This window comes from Callionymus lyra, chromosome 5 (assembly GCF_982586985.1).
Source record: "Callionymus lyra chromosome 5, fCalLyr1.hap1.1, whole genome shotgun sequence".
NCBI lineage: Eukaryota > Metazoa > Chordata > Actinopteri > Syngnathiformes > Callionymidae > Callionymus > Callionymus lyra.
The window spans coordinates 16,543,765-16,565,495 of NC_141822.1; the positions used below are offsets into that span (position 1 = coordinate 16,543,765).

The window sequence follows — 21,731 nt, forward strand, 5'->3', positions numbered from 1 at the left end:
AAAAAGAAAACAGCCAGCCCACTAGATAACAACCTCGCATCCGTCGCTCAGTCGCCTGGACACACAACCACTTCCCTAACGCTCTCGAATAAAACCTAGGTAAGATAACACGTTTAAAACTACCATTTGAGATCTTTAAACGTATAGACGATGCAAAGTATTGTTTTTTTATTTGCTGAATCCATTTCATTCAATTATCCTCTTGTTGGCTTAGCTTGATGCTAACGCTAGCATGTTTGTTAAAACCTCTTTTGTGTTAGTTAATCCGAGTGAATGCAGTAAAACAGAATGATGTTTAAACGCATCACTTGTATTCACTTCCAACTGGAGGAGATATTTAAGTTTATAAAGATGTATAAATTCCGATTAGCCTCCCAAAGATGACAGCTTGCAATTGCGTTTGTTGTCCACCAGGGTGGTGTGATAGGACGACCCGAGAAACAAATGCATGTTTAACTCATATTTCATAAAATATTTGACGAATATTAAGCTACAGTTTAGGTTAAAAAGTGCATTGTGTGCTGAGGGGGTTTCAAGATTACGTGAAGGACATTTTTCTTTCTGAGATGGAGACCGTTAGCTTGTCCGTGAGCTCCTTAAAAAAAGTGTTGAATAAATAATAGAGAAGCTGATCTGATGTTGTTTTTTTGTGCTGCAGAAATAGCTTTGCTACAATTGTAAAGTAATAGTTCAATGATGGCTTTGCTGTGAATCCCCCCCGTGCTAAGCGTGTAGCTTTCATTAGCATGTCGGCCATAGTTGAATGGGAGCCGCCCTGCATACCTTTGGCCGGAGCAGGACTCCAGCTGTCAGTCCCCACTGAAGTCCTTACAGTTAATTATTGACCCATATTTTAGCCAATATCCTTTTTTTAATGTCACTGGATTGACTGCATACTTTCATACACTCCATACAACGTTTAGATCTTTGTAAAAATGACATGTATTTCTTGAATCATTCTTGTAATTCCATTCATGTTGGCTGTGAACAGAGCCTGCAATATATATCCTGAAAGCAGGGAATGTGTGGGCAGCAATAATGACAAGCCCCTGCTATTTTACACCCCCGCTTCTTTTCTGCCTCTGCATCTGTGCTTTTCAGTGTGGTGTCAGGTTTTACACATGGGCACAGGCAGCACTTCGAGAACATTAGAAGGATCCACTATCCATATGTTTTAAACACTCTCATTGATTATATCAAACCCTTTTTTTAGCTAGAGGGTTGTTATTCATTTTATAATATAGACTTTAAATTAAGATTTCTAGGTGTTGTTTTTCCCTTTTTATCACTTTATTAGTGTTTGTATAATGTAAGTAGTTTGAAACCCTATTCAAGAACGCATAAAGTATTTCAATTGTAAATAGGAGGAGCGTCTAAGCGGTTTTACAATGCATCCGTTTTAAATATTTGTACACAGTCATTTCACAGTGCAATAGTCACAAAAAAAGAGTTAATATTTGTTCATTTCTGTTATGTTGACAAGAGAAAGGTAAATTGGGTTGCGTGGAAACGATGTCAACTATTTAGTTAGTCATATGACTCTATGACAAAAAAATAAAGTTTTTTTAGAAACTTCAAGTTAAAACATTGATGGTTATATAAATGATTTATGTTCCCAAAACGTGTCATTTATGTAATCTTAAGTGTCATGTCTGTGTGTTTAAATATCGTGGAAGAACAAGTAGATGGTAGTGTGAGCCAGAAAGGAGCAAAGTAGGACAGCTTTTTGAGTTCATCTGACAAAAATACCTGCTTGCAATATTCCCAATGGAAATAATATTGCCCCATTTGTCTCTTAATCTCCCTTTTGTTCTTTAATGTAACCTGGCAATAATTTAACATGATTCTTGTATTTTGTGTTGGGTTAACATTGTATAGCAGTCTCAATACAAAATACACGTGATCATTTTTGAATTGTATATTTTAAAATCGTATTGTTTCATAGATTTTAAAACTAAACTTTTTATCACTGCTGCTTCTGTGCTGATCATTAGAAATTGGTTATTCTATTGCTTAAGGGTTCGGGAAGTTAGTTTCAGTTGTTCTTCAATGTCTATCTGCGCTGACAATTGACTTATTATTGTAAAGCACTCGATCTATAAAGCATCCTCTTCCTGTAAACGCCTGTTCTGAGCTCCATCACTGATTGCCTCTCACTGATCATGTGGTCCATGTTTAATGATCTCTAGCAAGCCGACAAGGATGCACAACATGTCGACATTTACTAAACCGAAACTCAAGGTAACAAGTGTGTGACGTTCTCTTCTGAGTGCCTTCTGTGTGCTGCTGTCTTCAAATATGAACTCGTAGAAGATTCCAGATACTTATCAACAGGCTTTGTTTTTTTTTTTCCACACTTATAATAATTAATGTTTGTGGGCGGAGGGATGAAGTGGGGAGAGAGGGCAGTGTGGGCCGGGCTCCTGCTTCTCTTCTCAATACAGCACAGTCACTGCAGGTGCATTGCGTCGATCTCTGCGTGCTAGATGAGTTTGTCTTTTTCCACGCCATCAGACTTTTTAGGAGTGCATTACAGCCGGGGTGGGGTGCAGGATGACGCTGCGACTTGTGTAGATTTTCAACGAGCGAGGGGCTAAACGAGATCATCTGGACGGAGAATCTCGCTCAAGTATTCTTTCTCTTCTTCTCTCAGACTTAATCTTTAAAATAGAAGATGTATCTTTTCTGAAACTTATTATTGTTCATTTATACTTTTGAATGCATCTATTTGTGGTGTTTATCTTTGCATGTCAGAAGAGTGACTCCTTTACCCTTTAACATTTATATCGTTTCAGAAATTCAAATGTGCAATAGATTTTTTTTATAATATTGTGTTGGAAAATGTTTTAGTCTTAAACCGTGTTTTCCCTCATCTAGGTGTTTACCTTTCAGTTGCCACACATTAGTTTGGCATGTATTGTCCTCATTATTCTTCAAGTCCCATAAGTAATCTTGAATTTAGTCTGCGTTTGCTGCATTATTTTTGATCTGTCAGGTGAGTTTTTGCTTAACATGCCACTGAATACATGTGTAATATTAAGCAGAGGAGGTACAAACTTTAAGATGTTTGCTTCATGAAGAATATTTGTGTAAAGAGATGAACGTTTTGGTCACATAAAATCGTATTTACTTCAGAGTTGAGACTATGATCATAACCTTATAATATATACAGTAAATTAGATTATGGAATGTCATTTCATAGAAAATGTCTTATTCATCTCATGTTTAAAAAGAATATTGGGTGTAGCTCTGTAAATTAAATCAATAATTCTGAGGTTTAGGTCAGAGATATTGTTGTTGCATTATCTCATCGGACCGCCTTCCCTCCATCACTTCCCAAGAGCCTCTCCCATTTCCTGCAAATTCCTTTAGCTTCCATCCTCCTCGCTGGCGTCACTGTGGCCCCTGGTTACAAACAACAGATGGTTTCCCTTAGTAACAGTTATTCTGTGAAGGATCCACTGCTATTTTTACCCAAGAAACAGTCGTTTGGTTTAACTGTTCCTCAATCCTTTTTATTAATTTCCGAACAATTACACTTATTAAGACGGGAAATTATACAATTGTGAGTAATAGATTTATCTAATCCGTTTATTTTTTACTATAATTTTAAGGTGAAAATGTGTCAAGATGATTTATTAAAAGACAAAAACGTTTAGAACGAGCAACTCTTATGAAACTGGTGTCCATTATCCATTCGTCATCTAGCTTCGAAACTACATCTCGCATTGTGGAGGAAAAAAAAAAGATATAAATCTGCACAGCAACATTCTCTATGTTTTGCACTCTGCGTTGGTGGGTCTTCGTGTGGGTGGTTGCCAAAGGGAGCAAAGCTCTGCGAAGCGTCGTCCAGATGAAGACAGAGAAAGCTGTTATCTACTCGTGCAACATGACGAGTGGACGTGCTATCAGCAGTCGCAGCTTTAGCAGCGTCTGACAGTCATTCTGCTTTGAGCATAATAATATTTAAAATTAATAACGGTAATCACACGCTAACTTCATGTACCAACAATGTATTTGATAATAATACAAATTATTAAATAAATGTATGAAATTTTGCAATGAGTAATTCAATATAATGCTTACGTTGCATTAGTCATATATGCAGTAAAATAGTTATAGTTTAGTCTATATTTTTGGCTAGGTCACTTCAGTCTGTCCCATCTTTTTAAGTTCTCTGTGAACTGGGGCAAGTCGACAGTGGGGGAGGGTTATCTGCATCCCGGACAGTCTTTTTAAGCAAATGTTTGATAGGACTAATCTTCTTACTGCACATCAGACCTCGTCCTTTCACTTTCTGTACTTTGTGCATTTAAATAAGGGGATGGCTACTGGCCTGAGGGCTGGTCAGGACTTGAACCTTGCGGAGACAAAAGGTCAGTCCAATGGCATACACGTCTGTCTGGCGATAAAAGCATCTCTGGCTCTGGTTGAAAACCCCATTACAGCTGGACTGCTGACGCCTCTAATCCTCACATTGAGTGCAAACATGGATGATGTCACAAGCATCCATGGCTCATTGTCCTACAATTTGCACTATCGACAAAAATGCTCCGCCCCCCCCCTACCCTCACCCACCCACTAGTCTGCCTGGAGGGAGTCGACCTTGGTGGTGATGGACAAGTCAACGTCTAGCTGTCTTCTTTTTTTTTTTGTGTTCGACATAGGATTGTGTTGAGTGTAAACAAATTCTTAATAATAACCATTAAAACTGAATCACGAAAATCAATAATGTTAGATAGTTTGATCTCCTCCCTGAAGATGGTTAACATTATAAAATGGGGGCCAAACAAAACCGAGAGGGAAGTTGACTCAAGCAAATCATTTGTTCGGCGCAGCCTAGTTACTGTTTGAGGGCCTGTGGAATTTCTGCTCCCACCCCGACCCCCTTTTGACATTCAAGTGGAGTGTTTCAGCTGCTGGCCTTTTGGTTGCTCCGCTCGACTCAGGATGCAGGATTTGTTTACAGCTTTGACATCTGTATCCTCTTATCAAACCCCTACATTTTTACATGCAGTGAATATTTAAGCAGAGTTAAGATGGGCGTACTAAATCAAGCTCCTTTCAGAATTCCATTAAATAATGGAATGTAGAGATCATTAATGACTGAATGCCACATGTTCATGATATTTCTGTTGTGTTTTGGAGCAGAAAATGGACACGGCAGGGGCCAAGGTGCTGGAGACAGCCGATGACATCCAGGAGCGCCGCCAGCAGGTGCTGGACCGCTATCGGCGCTTCAAGGACCTGTCCATTACGCGCCGGCAGAAGCTGGAAGACTCTTACCGCTTCCAGTTCTTCCGCCGGGACGCAGATGAGTTAGAGAAGTGGATCCAGGAGAAGCTGCAGATCGCCTCTGATGAGAACTACAAGGACCCTTCCAATCTGCAGGTCTGGATTAAAAAAAATCATATTCATGTTTAGAATAGTGTTGTGTCCCAGAGTAGGTAGAATATTTTAATGGATTAAGCAGATCCTTTTATAATCCCTTTAGGATTTTTGAGTGATCACTCACGTGTGTTTGTTCATCATCTGTGTTAACAACAGGGTAAGCTGCAGAAACATCAGGCCTTTGAAGCTGAAGTTCAGGCCAATGCCAGGGCTATAATCAAACTGGACGAGACAGGAAACCTCATGATCACCGAGGGTCACTTCTCTGCCGAGACCATCCGGGTATGAAAAAGAATTTATGACTGTATAAAACCTCAATGTGTTTGTGTAAAATGTTGTATGTCATGCTGCCAATGTGTTAACGTTCCCTTTGGTTCAGTCCTACACGCCCTACCGGACACAGCAGAGACCCATAGTTACTAGTCATAATTTAATTGAATATATACAAGTAGGTGTTGACCTGCCGCGTGACTTCTGAGTGACATTTTCTGGATTCTCCACCAGCTGGTTTTCCTCTTTTTGTTTCTTAAGAGTGTTACTGTGGAATTATATCAGTGTCATTGGAATATTGAATATTTTATCTTAATGCTTCAAATGTTGAGAAACTTTTTATTTATTATTTTAATTTTTTTTAAATAATTTAATTCAATAATTTGTTTATCCAAAGAGTGATATTGTTTTTCATATAATTTAATTCAAAATAGAATCTTTTAAAATGAATTAATTTTTTTTTTTTAACATAGTTTGATATTTTTGTTCCAATTATTTGAAAAAAATATATACGTTTAATTCTTTTTTTCTCATTCATTCGTAGCCTTTTAAATTAAATGTATTGAAATGCGCCACTATGATTGGCTGATGGTTCAATCAAGTAGATCGGTACTCTTTTGGTATAGTCTAGTGCCACTATTTTAGAACATTTATTCTTGAATTATTGGAATTGGAATATAAAATATGTAAAAATAATAAATACAAATTATTTTATTTAATTCAAAAAATAAAACTAATAAAACAAAAAAAAAGCCAACATTTAAAATGATCAATTCAACCATTCAATATCCTGCTGGCACTGATATAATTCCATACTGCATCCAATTGTCTTTGAGATAATCTATTATATTTCTAAGAATCTTGTATACTCCTTTCAATAAACTTGGTATTTTATTTTTCTATATTAGGTAAAAACATTGAAAAGGTATATTTGCAATTTTCCTCTTTTTAATCGTTGTTTCTTCCTTCTCTTTGTAATTCAGTCTCGCCTGGAGGAGCTACATCGCCTCTGGGACCTCCTGCTGATGAGGACCAAGGAGAAGGGCATGCGGCTTCTGCAAGCCCAGAAACTTGTCCAGTACCTGCGTGAGTGTGAAGATGCCCTTGACTGGATCAGTGACAAGGTCAGTTTCACAGTTACAGAAATTAATATAAAATACACACATCATGCTGGGAATTATACATTTGTGATTAAAACAAACTATGGTGGATGTTATTTTTTACTTCCCTTTTAATCTCAATTTCCATTTATGTTTGGTTCTGTAGGAGACTATGGCAACATCTGAGGAGGTGGGACAGGACTTGGAGCATGTGGAACTGCTACAGAAGAAGTTTGAAGAGTTCCAGACGGATCTAGCAGCCCATGAAGAACGTGTGAATGAAGTAAACCAACTTGCAGCAAAACTGATACAGGAAGCTCACCCTGAGGCTGAGTTGATAGTCAAAAAGCAAGACGAAGTCAACGCAGCCTGGCAGCGTCTGAAGGGCCTGGCTCAGCAGAGGCAGGGGAGGCTCTTCGGAGCTGCTGAGGTGCAACGCTTCAACAGGTAAAAGACACAAAAATGTAGTAAATTGAATGCTTCATAACCACATTCAATGCTACTTGGAGTTGTTTATTTTTACCAAAAGGTTGAGCCTTCTGTTTGTTTGAATCGACAGAGATGTGGACGAGACCATCAGCTGGATCAAGGAGAAGGAGACGCTGATGGCCTCTGATGACTTTGGTCGTGACCTGGCCAGTGTGCAGGCTCTGCTGCGCAAGCATGAAGGCTTGGAGAGAGACATGGCTGCTTTGGAAGATAAGGTGAGAAACTCTTCAAAATAAAAATATACTGGTCCTTCGCAATTTTACTGTAGACCTGTTTTGTGTTTTTGTTTGTGCAGACGGTACTGCATGTTTAATTAAAATGAAGTAGCAGTCAGGAGCGTCAGAGTTCCTTGTCTTTGTTGACACTGTTTCAAGCAGGTGATTTATTATAACAGCAGTTTAACTTAATAATACATTATGACTTGGTGGGAGGCGCTAGTTACCACACCATCTTACTTATGTTGCCAACAAATAATGAATTCTACACAATACTCTATTTAGTGATAACAATACTGTATTGTACAGCCAAGTTGCAATGTAAAAAGTTATTGACAGCTGTGATTGGTTTGCTGGGCGGCAAAGCGTTATTGGAGCTGTTAATGTCAACATTAGGGGGTTGTTGAGAGGGATGCCCCTCATAGGCAATGTTAAGTTGTAAGCTAAAAAAGAAAATGTCAATTTATAACTTTTCCATCAAATTTTCATAATCAATCATTTATTGTGTTGTTAAAATGATGTAGGTTTTTGAGAGTGTATGTAGTGTGAGAATGTGGAAAATATTAATGACAGTTTGGGTTTTAAAAAGGGTGCGAGGGAGGAATTAAGAGGCCTCAACAGGTTTTGAATAGATGAAATTAAACAGTCATTACTTTATTTTATTTAATTTCGAGGTTGGGGGGGGGGGATTTAAGGAGCTAATCCCCCACCGTGAAAGGGGACCCACTGAAGTTGAATCAATCATGGAGTTTTTTGTATATATCATCAACTTGTGTTCACCTGTCAGGTCAACACCCTGGGTGGAGATGCGGAGCGTCTTCAGCAGACACACCCACAGAACGCCACACAAATCCACCTGAAGAAAGACGAGCTGATAACCAACTGGGAGCAAATTCGTACTTTGGCTGCCGAGCGCCGCGCTCGCCTGAATGACTCCTACATGTAATAAGCAAATACATTATTTATAAAGTTTTCACAAGAGTCATTATAGCATTGTTCTTAAGATTTACACTGCGTGTTAAGAGTATCTGCTCAAGTTCTCTTTGTATCGTTTAGGCTGCAGCGTTTCACTGCAGACTTCAGGGATCTGACCAGCTGGGTGACTGAGATGAAGGCTCTGATCAATGCTGATGAACTGGCCAATGATGTGGCCGGTGCCGAGGCTCTGCTTGACCGTCACCAAGAACATAAGGTCAATTATTAAACACTTTGAATTAACCAATCTAGACCCTTCAACTGGTGACCAGGCTCTTAATGAACAATTTGTGTATTATTTTAGGGGGAGATTGATGCTCATGAGGACAGTTTCAGATCCACTGCTGAAGCTGGACAGGCTTTACTTGATACTGGACATTATGCTTCTGATGAAGTCAAGGAGAAGGTAATCACTTAAAATTATAGGCATTTTTATATGAGCTGTTTTTCATGATGACATTTAATATGCAGCTCGGAATACTGGCACATGAGAAGGAGTCTCTGCTGGAGTTGTGGGAGGTTCGCAGGCAGCAGTATGAGCAGTGCATGGACTTGCAGCTTTTCTACAGGGACACTGAGCAGGTTGACAACTGGATGAGCAAACAGGAGGTAAACGAACGGCAAAGATGTTTTCTTGTTACAAAAGCAAACTACTAAATTACTTGCGTTTGGTTAACAGGCGTTCCTTCTGAATGAAGACCTTGGTGACTCTTTGGACAGTGTGGAAGCTCTGCTGAAGAAACATGAGGACTTTGAGAAGTCACTTAGTGCCCAGGAAGAAAAGATCACGGTTAGTTCCTTAATTTGTATTTCTAAATAAGATTGCTGTCATGTTTTCTGTTTCAAGATAACATTTTAATTTTGTGTCTTGTTTCCAGGCTTTGGATGAGTTTGCTACCAAGCTTATCCAGAACAATCACTACGCTAAAGAGGACGTGGCTACTAGAAGAGATGCGGTAATGATGGAGATAATATTTATTTGAATGGAGAAGATCTTTAAATCTGATGCTTTAATTAAAAGAAATTCTCTTCTATTATTTGTAGTTGCTCAGTCGCCGCAATGCCCTGCATGACCGAGCTCAATCTCGTCGTGCTGCCTTGGAGGACTCTTTCCATCTGCAGCAGTTCTTCAGGGACTCTGATGAGCTCAAGAGCTGGATCAACGAGAAAATGAAAACTGCTACTGATGAGGCTTACAAGGTATTAAAGAACACATTGTTGTCTCATCGATAAAATGTTTTTTTGAATCAGCTCATATCTAATGTTTGTGTCTCTAGGATCCCTCAAACCTCCAGGGCAAAGTGCAGAAACACCAGGCGTTTGAGGCAGAGCTGTCTGCTAATCAGAGCCGCATTGATGCACTCCAGAAGTCCGGTCAAGAGCTCCTGGATCGGAAGCATTACGCTGCCACAGAAGTGGCTGGTCGTATGGAGGAAGTGAGCTCACAGTGGAAGAAACTGCTGGAAGCCACTGAGCTGAAAGGTAAAAATGCAAGAAGCCTCTGTATGGAAGTATATCTGTACCATTAGAATAATGAATGGTTGAATTTCAAATGAATATAATGGTGCAGATATGTATATTCAAAACTTAATGTTAAATTCAACATCCTGACGGCACTCGTATACTTCCATAACTCTGTGGAATCACATTTGCCTTGAGTAAGAAAAGGTAAAACGATGTGTCTCACTCAGGCATCAAGCTCAGAGAAGCCAACCAGCAACAGCAGTTCAACCGGAATGTCGAAGATATTGAGCTGTGGCTGTATGAAGTTGAAGGACATTTGGCTTCAGACGACTTTGGAAAAGATCTCACAAGCGTCCAGAACCTGCAGAAGAAACACGCCCTTCTGGAGGCAGATGTGGCTGCTCATCAGGTGAGTTAAGATGTGTTGAACTTAACTGTAATTTGGTCTTTTTGTGAGAGTGCATCATAACAAATCCTCTCATGTCATCTCTCAGGATCGAATTGATGGAATTACCATCCAGGCTCGTCAGTTCCAAGAAGCTGGACACTTTGATGCCGACAACATCTGCAAGAAACAAGAGGCTCTAGTTCTTCGTTATGATGGACTTCGGGAGCCGATGAATGCTCGCAAGCAGAAACTGTCCGACTCTCTTCGCCTCCAGCAGCTCTTCAGAGATATCGAGGATGAGGAGACTTGGATTCGTGAGAAGGAGCCTATTGCCTCATCCACGAACAGAGGTGAGTTATTTTCCACAAGTGAGATTATGATGGGTTCATGTGGGCTTAATGAAAATTAAACTTCTTTCTTCAGGAAAAGACCTGATTGGTGTTCAGAATCTGCTGAAGAAGCATCAGGCTCTGCAGGCTGAGATCTCTGGACATGAACCTCGCATCAAAGCCGTCTCCCAAAAAGGAGAGGCCATGGTGGAGGAAGGTACAGAAACTGAAGCTAAATAAATTTGTTCTTCATCAAACGCCTTTCAAGACTAAATAAAAATGTGTTCGTAGGTCATTTTGCTGGCGAGGAAGTGAAAGTGAAGCTGGGGGAACTGCATGGACGCTGGGACACTCTGAAGGCCAAAGCTGGACAGCGGAGACAAGACCTGGAGGACTCTCTGCAGGCTCAGCAGTACTTTGCTGATGCAAATGAAGCAGAATCCTGGATGAGGGAGAAGGAGCCCATTGTTGGGAGTCCAGACTATGGCAAGGACGAGGATTCTGCTGAGGTACTGTCCAATCAATCAATCTATTTACTGGATCTTGAATGTGCCTCGTATTATTCCACTGCTCATTGTGTCAACAAGAAGATAATCAAAACATCTTCTTCTGCAGGCTCTTCTTAAGAAACATGAAGCCCTGATGTCTGACCTGAGTGCTTACGGCAGCAGCATCAATTCTCTGAAGGAACAGGCTCAGTCCTGCAGGGTAATATAAGCCCTCTTATTGCAGAGTTTATGACCTTGTTAACATGTTTTCCAAATTCTACTATGACACTTCAGTTTAACATTTCATTTCTCCCCACAGCAACAAGTGGCCCCAACTGATGACGAGACTGGAAAAGAACTGGTTCTCGCCCTGTATGACTATCAGGAGAAAAGTCCCAGAGAAGTTACCATGAAGAAAGGAGACATCTTGACTCTGCTGAACAGCACCAACAAGGTACACAAGCAAGCTTTACTTAGCCGAGACTCAGCGCTATTGATGAGCACTATTGGATGAATTGGAAAACTCACATTCCTTTTGGGTTTTTGTACGACATTTAAACTTCATTAATGCACACAGTTTAACCTAGCAGATTATTTTAAATTAAAAGTTGTCTTTGACATATGAAAATTGATATCTAGTCAAACAACAGGACAGAATACATTTAAAACAAATAAATCAATGTTTGGCTCTCTCCTGCAGGACTGGTGGAAGGTGGAGGTGAATGACCGACAGGGCTTTGTTCCCGCTGCATATGTGAAGAAGCTGGACCCAACCCAGTCGTCCTCCAGGGAGAACCTGCTGGATGAACATGGAAGCATTGCTCTGCGCCAGGACCAGATAGATAATCAGTAAGAATCAAGAAAGATGAAACGAGGCTTATTCATTTCTGTGGTTTATTACAGTTTACTACTTTACTAGTCTCATTCTGCTCTTAACAGTTCTCTTTGCTTGATCCTGGTTTAACCTCTAAAGGCCTTTTTTTGTGTATTTTGTTGTTCTGTCTCTTTTTAACACTTTAATCCTGCCTTGCCACTGGGCAGGCTGTCCACCAAAGAAGCCTGCAGCGTGTCTGTGCGCATGAAACAGGTGGAAGAGCTGTGAGTAGGACTTGATGTGCATCTCCATGTCCCTGTGATTGTACGACCATCAGCTGATGTACATCCTTTCCCATCCCATCCAAAAACATCGGAGGGAATGCGGAGCTTGGTCTTGCTCACCCCTGACTTCTATTTAACCCCAGGATAGAAGTCCTCAAGAGACCACCTCCTTGTCATTCCTGGCTTGACTGTGAATGTTTCTTTTCAAGTATTTGTTTGTATACATAAACCATGACATGTCATTTGCGGCTAATTCTGCAAATTCATTTTTATACCAAGATGTACCAGATCCAAATATGTAATTATCTGATGCATTTTTATTATATGTATGGAACAGATGAAAGAGTAGTGTGAATTAATGTAATTTATTAGGATTAAAAATGTTTCATTAGGCATCAAAATTATTACTTACTTACATACTAGAGATTCATTTTTGTTTCACAAGCAAAACTGTTTTGTTTTTTTTGCATAAATTTGTCTCAAATTTAAGTACAAATATAAGTTTAGGAAGTCTCGAACATGGTTGGATCTGACTTCTGGTCTTGGATCCTTTTGTAGCATCATGAACCCATGGATTCATGCATTCATTGAACTGATGTTTTTCTTCTTTTTTTTCATCAGTTTTGGGAGGGGGGGCTTCGTTCTCATGTTCTATGTGTACAAGCAACAGTATCTTCAGTCCTCGTTCAACACGGTTCATGTCTTGAGTGGTCTAATGCAGGCTTCTATTTCCAGGTACGGAACTCTGATTGAACTTGGAGAGAAACGCAAGGACATGTTGGAGAAGAGTTGCAAGAAGTTCATGCTGTTCAGGGAAGCCAATGAGCTTCAGCAGTGGATCAACGAGAAGGAGAGTACTCTGACTAACGAGGAGATGGGCTCTGACCTGGAGCAGGTGGAGGTCCTGCAGAAGAAGTTTGACGACTTCCAAAAGGTAATGCAGATCTGACGATATAATCGATGTCAACGCTTCGTGTTGATTGTTTTATTTCTTAAGTTTCATTGTCTTAATCTTGTTTGTTTGTCACTTTCTAGGACCTGAAGGCTAATGAGTCTCGTCTGAGGGACATCAATAAAGTGGCTTCTGAATTGGAGTCTGAAGGTCTTATGGCCGAGGAAGCCCCGATGGTTCAAGCTCAGGTAACTTCAAAAATTGTGGCTCATTAATTTGCAGTCATATTAAAAAGGATGTAATTCTTGATTTTATAGCAACAAGAGATGCTGGGATCTGCACCTGGAAGGGTATGTAGCTTTACATTATCTCCTCAGAACATGCTTTATGTCATCATGTTGTGAGATACGTTGTCTTAATGTTTTGAAACAGGATGAAGGTGATTCAAAGTCTGCATCTCCATGGAAGGTAAACTTCTTTTTACTGTTGTTACACATGAGTGTATTAATGGTGTTTGAAGGATGTAACTAAGATTTGAGCAGGTCCTGATGTGGTGACTTTGCATGACTGTCCAGCATTTGAGTTCAACTGGTGTGGAATTAACATACATTTATATGATGACATAATATTCAGTCGTCTCAGATAACTGATTTAAATGAGTGGGACTGGATTTCAAATAGAAATGTTTTTCTTTTCAAGTAAATCACAAACAAGTGTTGGGTCTTTGATCTTGGCCTGATTGCACATCAGAAGTTTTCCATAACACTCTTGACTGGTGTGGTCTTTTCTCTTCTTTCTTTCTGCAACATTTTGCAACCGTAGAATATACGATTGGCTGTTCAAACGACGGCTAACTTTAATACCATCAAGGTAAGGTTAATGAGTCGTCTGAGCTGCCTTGTGAATGATGGTCTGTTTAGAAAACTAACCCTGTTGTCTTTATTTTTGTCCTATTTTTATTAACATGGCTTGTGAGCATAAATAGTGTTGTTTGTTTGCCTGTTAGTTGTTGTTTGGTCTTGTTATTGTCCTGTTGTTAGATGATCATGCATGAATCAGTGCACTTCTGTCCTTGTATTGTCAAGTGTGTTAGATTGATAGATAATTTATTTTCCTTTTATCAAAAAGCTGTCAAAAACTTGGCTCGTTTACAGTTAAATCTTCCTAATCTGATTGAACTGGAATAATTATTGATTTTATTTAAAGGAGTTGAACAACCGCTGGAGATCACTGCAGCAACTTGCCGAGGACAGAAGTAACATGCTGGGCAGTGCACACGAGGTGCAGCGTTTCCACAGGTAAGAAACACCTGACTGAAGTCTAACTTTTAGGCTCAGAGATTGGCCTATGTTTCGTAGATTGGTTAAGAAGCTCTTACTAGAAGCTCTAATAAGAACGCTGGGAAAGTAGGATGTGTTTCCAAGAGTTGCTCTTGGCTTAAGAAGATCTTTCACTAAGTGAAATGTAAGATCGAGCTGATCCACTTTTGACAGCCTTCTTGGCGACCAAATTCTCAGTGATCATCGTCCACTTTCATAAATATTAAAACGATGCTCAATGAAGAAAGGGAACTTGTTTTGTTTAAAACGTTTTAGTTTTCTACACACAGCTGCTGCACATGCTGTATGAGTGAAAAATACTACATGTAAATACTCGCATGTGTCGGAACCACTCTGGGGGACAGCTCACACTAATGGCTTCCTACAGTTAATAACGCGTCTGGAAAACATCCGTATCTTAGCGCTTCTTCTTAACCCAAACCTTCTCAAGAGCCCTTTATGTCCTCAAGAACGGTCAAATCTGTCAACGCATAGTTTGTAATTGACAAAATATTCTTTGATGTTAAAACATTCAGGACAAGCTTTAAGTTTATTTGTTTTTATTTTATGTTTCAACTCTAATCAAACCATTTCCAGCTGTTAAAAAAAACATATTTTGGAGAATCTGAGAGAATAACGGCTTTTAGTATTTCTGCTTCATATTAAAACTTTTATATTTTACTAACTGTAATATTCACTTCATACATGAGTACATAGTTTGTTGTCTTAATGATACATTTTGATCCTAAACAAAACTATAGTGGCTGAATTGTTTTGTTGATTCTCCACAGAGATGCAGATGAAACCAAAGAGTGGATCGAGGAGAAGAACCAGGCCCTAAACACGGACAACTACGGCCATGATCTAGCCAGTGTTCAGGCTCTGCAGCGCAAGCACGAAGGCTTTGAGAGGGACCTGGCAGCTCTGGGAGATAAGGTATAGTTTTTTCCACTTCATGTTATTAGTTGTATTTTAATAGCTTGAGATTAAAAATGTGTCTTTGACATCGTAGGTGAAATCCCTGGGAGAGACAGCCGAGCGTCTGATCCAGTCTCACCCCGAGGCGGTGGATGATATTCAAGAGAAATGCACGGAGCTCAACACCGCCTGGAGCAGTCTTGTAGGACGCGCCGACCAACGCAAGGACAAACTTGGAAATTCCCATGACCTGCAACGCTTCTTGTCTGACTTCAGGTGAGAGCAGCTTCTATATATCACTTACATAATGATTGGGACTGTTTGGTATTTCAAACTAATGTATAATCCCTGCTGAAGAAGTCTCATGTTCAACCGTCTCATTTTTCTGTCTCTAGAGATTTGATGTCTTGGATTAATGGAATTCGAGGACTGGTGTCATCAGAGGAGTTGGCGAAGGATGTAACTGGAGCAGAGGCTCTTCTCGAAAGACATCAAGTACAAAACTCACCCTTCAATCATCATCATTCTTTGGATCCTTCAAAAACCATTATTAAAACCTCCTTGTGTTCACTTTCAGGAGCATCGCACTGAGATTGACGCTCGTGCTGGAACCTTCCAGGCCTTTGAACAGTTTGGTCAGCAGCTCCTGGCTCGAGGCCACTATGCCAGTCCAGAGATTCAGCAGAAGCTTGAGGCTCTGGACCGCGAGAGAGCTGATCTGGAGAAGGCCTGGGTTCAGCGCCGCATGATGCTCGACCAGTGCCTGGAGCTCCAGGTAACCAGACTTGAAATCACATGGCGAGAATCCTCAGAGTGACGGACGTCTTTGCCTCTCGTTAGCTCTTCAACAGGGACTGTGAGCAGGCTGAGAACTGGATGGCGGCACGTGAAGCCTTCCTGGCCAGTGACGACAAGGGAGACTCCCTGGACAGCGTGGAGGCTCTCATCAAGAAGCACGAAGACTTTGACAAGGCCATTAACGTGCAGGCAAGTGGAGGTTAAAGCTGTAGAAAGTCTACTTATGTTCTAATGATTTTCGAATTCCTTCGACAGGAGGAGAAAATTGCAGCTCTGCAGTCCTTCGCTGACCAGCTGGTCGGTGCTGACCATTATGCCAAGCCAGAAATCTTCAACCGTCGCAATGAAGTGCTTGACAGGTTTGAATACTTTTTGTCTCTTAGCAGAACATCAAATGAAAAAAAAAGTGTTTAATATATGTAAAGAATTTGACAGTATACAAATATGAATATTGGATCACTGGTTTATAATGGTTTGAAGAAATGTTTACTTCCGTAACTCAAACTCTTTCTCTCTCAGGTGGCGCCGACTGAAGGCTCAGATGATTGAAAAGCGTTCGAAGCTCGGAGAGTCACAAACTCTTCAGCAGTTCAGTCGTGATGTGGACGAGATCGAGGCCTGGATCAGCGAGAAGCTGCAAACTGCAACCGATGAGTCCTACAAGGACCCGACCAACATCCAGGTATGGTTTGACAATCACCGAACCTCACTATTCATTATTTAGTTTGTCTGAAATTAGCTTTATAATGTCATGAATATTCATATTAATGTATCACATAGAAATGACTCTTGTTGACAAACACAAATGTTGCCTGTGTATGAGGTTTAACTCAACTTGTCTCTCGATGTCTTATGTTTTTTAGCTGTCCAAGCTGCTGGTAAGTTTCAGTGTTAGCTGACTAACATCCAAGCAGGTTTTCCTCCACTTGTCCCCGTCTGTGCTGTGTGTGTAGACACTACTAGAACAAGTCTTCCATCCATCTTTTGAGTTTGTTCCTCATCAGCGCTGTCGAGTGTCGCTTCCTTCCCACCTGGGTTGATAATTTTTGTCAGACGTAGCTCTTCATTTTGTTATAGTTTATGTATTCATCCAAAGTTTCTGGCTTCTGTTTTTTTTTTAATTAGAGGGGTCACCTTTAAACTTGCTTCATGTATGCAAATATTTTACATTAATTTACAAAATAAAAATAATCTTCATTTTGAAGTGAAGAAAAAGAAGCATCTTTGAAGAGGACCCCTCTATCAGCAACTTTTCCAAAAGTCAATTCTTTTGCAGATGTTGTTCCCTCCATCGTGTCCACGTCCATGTATGTTGTTGGTATATTGTTTGAATTGTCACTCCCTGTTATTAGAATCGCTGTTTCTGGCATTAAAATAATGCTTCAAATGGCAGTTTGTGTAATTCTAGCTTTCATTTAGTTCTTTATGTGTTCCAAAGTCGAATGAACTAAACCAGAAACTGACTGGCTGTGACCTTGTTGTTCCGTCAGAGTAAACATCAGAAGCATCAGGCCTTCGAGGCTGAGCTGCACGCTAACGCCGACAGAATCCGGGGAGTGATCGATACTGGGAACGCTCTCATCCAAAGAGGTGCCTGTGCTGGCAGTGAAGATGCTGTAAAGGTCAGTGACTAGTATGACTATGAAATATGTTTGTTGGTAAATATATAACACATATTTAACACTTCTCTGATGATAGAAAATAAATGTTTATATTCTCTCTTCTTGAACTTGAAAATATTCATGATACTCTACTCCAACAATGACAAATTATAAGGCTTTTTTATTTATGTTTTAAAATTTAAGCTTTTATCTATACAGTCATTCATTTAATGTTAATTACGAAACATTGTCAGTTTAACCTTAACATTTCACTTTGGTTTAGTCGCTAATTTAATTTTTTGGATTTTATTTCATTATTTTTGCCTTTATATTACTACCAAAACTATTTTTGATTCTAGGATAAGTGACCTTTTCTTAATGAAATTTTCCTTGTTTCATTTTTTTTATTATTGATGCTGCTTCACAGGCGGGACTTTCTTATGAACACTGATTCAATTTCACTTTTAAAAGTAGTTAAACTTCTCCATCTTTAAGCTCAGCTATAATAATTGATTAAATGAAAGCGTTCGTCTTTGTAGGCTCGCCTCAATGCTCTGGATGAGCAGTGGCAGTTCCTCGTCAACAAATCTGCGGAGAAGAGCCAGAAACTGAAGGAGGCCAACAAGCAGCAGAACTTCAACACGGGCATCAAGGACTTTGACTTCTGGCTCTCTGAGGTGATGATTCTCCTCTTCCTTCTACAGCCTGGGCTTATGGAGGTCCTGACAGTTTTTTACCTTTACCTGCAGGTCGAAGCTCTTCTCGCCTCTGAGGATTACGGGAAAGACCTTGCATCTGTGAACAATCTGCTGAAGAAGCACCAGCTGCTGGAGGCTGATATTTCAGCCCATGAGGTACAATTGATGAACAAAATGAATGTATCATCATGAAGAACTGTCTATATTAAACATGTTCATTGGAATTCCTCTGACCGTTACTCGCTTCATTTTCAGGATCGTCTGAAGGATCTCAACGGTCAGGCCGACAGCCTGATGGGCAGCCAAGCCTTCGACACCTCTCTGGTGAAGGACAAGCGTGAGGCGGTGAACGGCCGCTTCACCAAGATCAAGAGCATGGCGGCCGGGCGCCGCGGGAAGCTCAACGAGTCTCACCGGCTGCACCAGTTCTTCAGGGACCTGGACGACGAAGAGTCTTGGATCAAGTATGAGCGGACTCTTGTCACGATTGGTGTGAACGTGTCGAGTATGAACGGAAGCTGTTTCACAGGGAAAAGAAGCTGCTCGTGAGTTCGGAGGATTACGGACGTGATTTGACGGGAGTGCAGAATCTGAGGAAGAAACACAAGAGATTGGAGGCAGAGCTGGGAGCTCACGATCCGGCCATACAGGTACTGTGTTCAGACAGATGGATTGAAAGTGTCATGTTGACTGTCACGTGTGTGTCCAGTCGGTGCTGGACACTGGGAGGAAGCTGTCCGATGACAACACCATCGGCCAGGAGGAGATCCAGCAGAGGCTGGCCCAGTTTATCGACCACTGGAAGGAGTTGAAAGACTTGTCTGGAGCGAGGTAAAGCCGCACCTGATCCGTCTTGCGAGTGTGGAAAGGACGTCTGAATGTCTGGTGGCTCCGCAGGGGACAGAGGCTGGAGGAGTCGCTGGAGTACCAGCAGTTTGTGGCCAACGTGGAAGAAGAAGAAGCGTGGATTAACGAGAAGTTGAATCTGGTGGGGAGCGAGGACTACGGCGACACTCTGGCAGCAGTGCAGGTGATTTTAAGGAGTTCAACGTTGTGCGTTTTTCTTTTGATCCTCACGCTCGTGTTCTCCGCAGGGTTTGTTGAAGAAACACGAGGCGTTTGAGACGGACTTCACGGTGCACCGGGACAGAGTCAACGACGTGTGCGTGAACGGAGAGGAGCTGATCAAGAAGGTACTTCTGTGACCCGGTTCTAGTGGAGCGTCCGCTGATGAATGTCGTGTGTCCAACAGAACAACCACCACATAGACAACATCAGCGCCAAGATCACCGCACTGAGGGGAAAAGTGTCGGAGCTGGAAAGAGCCGCCGCTCAGAGGAAAGCCAAGCTGGACGAGAACTCTGCCTTCCTGCAGTTCAACTGGAAGGCAGACGTGGTGGAATCATGGATCGGTATGAACCGTTTACACCTTCAGTTTAACCATGTAAAGCTTCTGTCATGGTCTCTAAACTTTAAATCATGACTCTTCATCAAAGCTGCGATGATGCTTTCAACCTGCTAGATTTAGAGATGTTTGCTCAAGAGTAACTTGAGACCGATAGTATTTCCGTTTAACTAAATGAATGGATGCATTGTTACTGTTACTGAGTTAGAAGTCAGTTTATTTTTTAGTTGTTTTTTTTTATCACTTTATTACTTTGTGAGAAATCAGTAACTTTGTTAGATCTTGGTTACTGTGATAGTAATAAAGTACCGGTAACTGACTTCTTGGTTACTGATCACTTGGTTAAATATCCAACAGTTTGTCTAACCAAGTTACTTATGTTTAACCAAGTTACTTAGTTACTAAAAAAGAAATCGGTTAATTGGTTACTGAGTTCGAAATCAGTTACTTGGTTACATACTGTAGATGGAATATTTGTTGCCTACCGAGATAGAAATTAGTTACTTGGCTATAACTTTATTACTTATTGATAAATCAGTCACTTGGTTAAATATCCGTTAGACACAGTTACTTAGTTACTAAAAAAGAAATCAGTTACTTGGTTACATAGCTAGTTACCTATCGAGATAAAAATTAGTTGGCTATTACTTTTTTTACTTATTGAGAAGTCAGTAACTTGGTGAGTACCTGATTACTATCCAAGTAACAGAGTAACTGATGTCTAACAGAGTTATACATTTGTTGATTTATTACTTGGTGAGAAATCTGTCAGAAATGAATTACTTGGTTACAAACATTGAGTTGGTGAGTTAGTTGGGAGATATTGTTGATAAATAAATACAAATCAAATATTTCTTTATTGAATCTAAACTTGAATCTACTGTTGAACCAGTGAAGCGACGTCTCTGATCATTGATGTTGAATCTTCTGCAGGAGAGAAGGAGAACAGCCTGAAGACGGACGACTACGGCAGAGATCTGTCATCGGTTCAGACTCTTCTCACCAAGCAGGTATTTGCTGCTTCCAGACCTCCTTCATGATGATGTTCCTCGTGTCTCACCGAGGCTCTTCCCGTCTGTGTCCACCTGCAGGAGACCTTTGACGCTGGTCTTCAGGCCTTCCAACAAGAGGGCATCACCAACATCACTGCCCTGAAGGACCAGCTGCTGTCGGCCAAACACGTCCAGTCTAAAGCCATCGAGGCTCGTCACGCTTCTCTGATCAAGCGCTGGAACCATCTGCTGTCCAACTCTGCAGCTCGCAAGAAGAAGCTCCTGGAGGCTCAAGAGCACTTCAGAAAGGTGAGGGAAGATTCCAGAGTTGATGTCGAGCTGGAGGTTTCATTCGTATCTCAACCACACGTCAGGTCGAGGACTTGTTCCTCACGTTCGCCAAGAAGGCCTCCGCCTTCAACAGCTGGTTCGAGAACGCAGAAGAAGACCTGACGGACCCCGTCAGGTGCAACTCCCTGGAGGAGATCCGGGCTCTGCGCGAGGCCCACGAGGCCTTCAGATCCTCCCTGAGCTCGGCGCAGGCCGACTTCAACCAGCTGGCCGAGCTGGACCAGCAGATCAAGAGCTACCAGGTGGCGTCAAACCCCTACACCTGGTTCACCATGGAGGCCCTGGAGGAGACCTGGAGGAACCTGCAGAAGATCATCAAGGAGCGAGAGCTGGAGCTGCAGAAGGAGCAGAGGAGGCAGGAGGAGAACGACAAGCTGCGGCAGGAGTTCGCACAACACGCCAACGCCTTCCACCAGTGGCTGCAGGAGACCAGGTGACGCTGCAGTGCAGCAGATGTTGCATCATCACAATCAAAGATGCTTGAAAGTCATGTTTTTTTCTCTCCACCCCTCCCTCCCTTTTCTTCACGTCTTCTCGCTGATGCTTGGAA

General features: G+C 41.2%; 1 protein-coding gene across 4 annotated transcripts in view; it reads left to right on the forward strand.

Moving 5' to 3' along the window:
* sptan1 (spectrin alpha, non-erythrocytic 1) overlaps positions 1-21,731 on the forward strand; it is a 24,621-nt gene continuing 2,890 nt past the window's right edge. Inside the window, exons 1-48 of one of the 4 annotated variants that reach the window (XM_087791140.1) lie at positions 1-99; positions 5,152-5,391; positions 5,548-5,673; positions 6,645-6,785; positions 6,928-7,208; positions 7,321-7,465; positions 8,253-8,407; positions 8,522-8,657; positions 8,745-8,846; positions 8,912-9,049; positions 9,120-9,230; positions 9,319-9,396; positions 9,485-9,640; positions 9,718-9,922; positions 10,132-10,313; positions 10,399-10,642; positions 10,716-10,838; positions 10,913-11,130; positions 11,237-11,329; positions 11,429-11,563; positions 11,810-11,958; positions 12,151-12,207; positions 12,943-13,141; positions 13,243-13,347; positions 13,417-13,449; positions 13,532-13,567; positions 13,922-13,969; positions 14,306-14,397; positions 15,210-15,354; positions 15,431-15,612; positions 15,732-15,831; positions 15,914-16,111; positions 16,177-16,323; positions 16,390-16,493; positions 16,654-16,816; positions 16,998-17,012; positions 17,625-17,756; positions 18,275-18,412; positions 18,485-18,589; positions 18,689-18,897; positions 18,963-19,083; positions 19,143-19,264; positions 19,331-19,463; positions 19,528-19,626; positions 19,686-19,845; positions 20,772-20,848; positions 20,930-21,139; positions 21,205-21,614. In XM_087791140.1, the coding sequence (XP_087647266.1) occupies positions 5,155-5,391; positions 5,548-5,673; positions 6,645-6,785; positions 6,928-7,208; positions 7,321-7,465; positions 8,253-8,407; positions 8,522-8,657; positions 8,745-8,846; positions 8,912-9,049; positions 9,120-9,230; positions 9,319-9,396; positions 9,485-9,640; positions 9,718-9,922; positions 10,132-10,313; positions 10,399-10,642; positions 10,716-10,838; positions 10,913-11,130; positions 11,237-11,329; positions 11,429-11,563; positions 11,810-11,958; positions 12,151-12,207; positions 12,943-13,141; positions 13,243-13,347; positions 13,417-13,449; positions 13,532-13,567; positions 13,922-13,969; positions 14,306-14,397; positions 15,210-15,354; positions 15,431-15,612; positions 15,732-15,831; positions 15,914-16,111; positions 16,177-16,323; positions 16,390-16,493; positions 16,654-16,816; positions 16,998-17,012; positions 17,625-17,756; positions 18,275-18,412; positions 18,485-18,589; positions 18,689-18,897; positions 18,963-19,083; positions 19,143-19,264; positions 19,331-19,463; positions 19,528-19,626; positions 19,686-19,845; positions 20,772-20,848; positions 20,930-21,139; positions 21,205-21,614 (6,695 nt within the window). In that variant the 5' untranslated portion in view covers positions 1-99; positions 5,152-5,154. The remainder of the gene's footprint in view (positions 100-5,151; positions 5,392-5,547; positions 5,674-6,644; positions 6,786-6,927; positions 7,209-7,320; positions 7,466-8,252; positions 8,408-8,521; positions 8,658-8,744; positions 8,847-8,911; positions 9,050-9,119; positions 9,231-9,318; positions 9,397-9,484; positions 9,641-9,717; positions 9,923-10,131; positions 10,314-10,398; positions 10,643-10,715; positions 10,839-10,912; positions 11,131-11,236; positions 11,330-11,428; positions 11,564-11,809; positions 11,959-12,150; positions 12,208-12,942; positions 13,142-13,242; positions 13,348-13,416; positions 13,450-13,531; positions 13,568-13,921; positions 13,970-14,305; positions 14,398-15,209; positions 15,355-15,430; positions 15,613-15,731; positions 15,832-15,913; positions 16,112-16,176; positions 16,324-16,389; positions 16,494-16,653; positions 16,817-16,997; positions 17,013-17,624; positions 17,757-18,274; positions 18,413-18,484; positions 18,590-18,688; positions 18,898-18,962; positions 19,084-19,142; positions 19,265-19,330; positions 19,464-19,527; positions 19,627-19,685; positions 19,846-20,771; positions 20,849-20,929; positions 21,140-21,204; positions 21,615-21,731) is intronic. The other 3 variants (XM_087791141.1, XM_087791142.1, XM_087791143.1) reach the window with 3 other exon arrangements.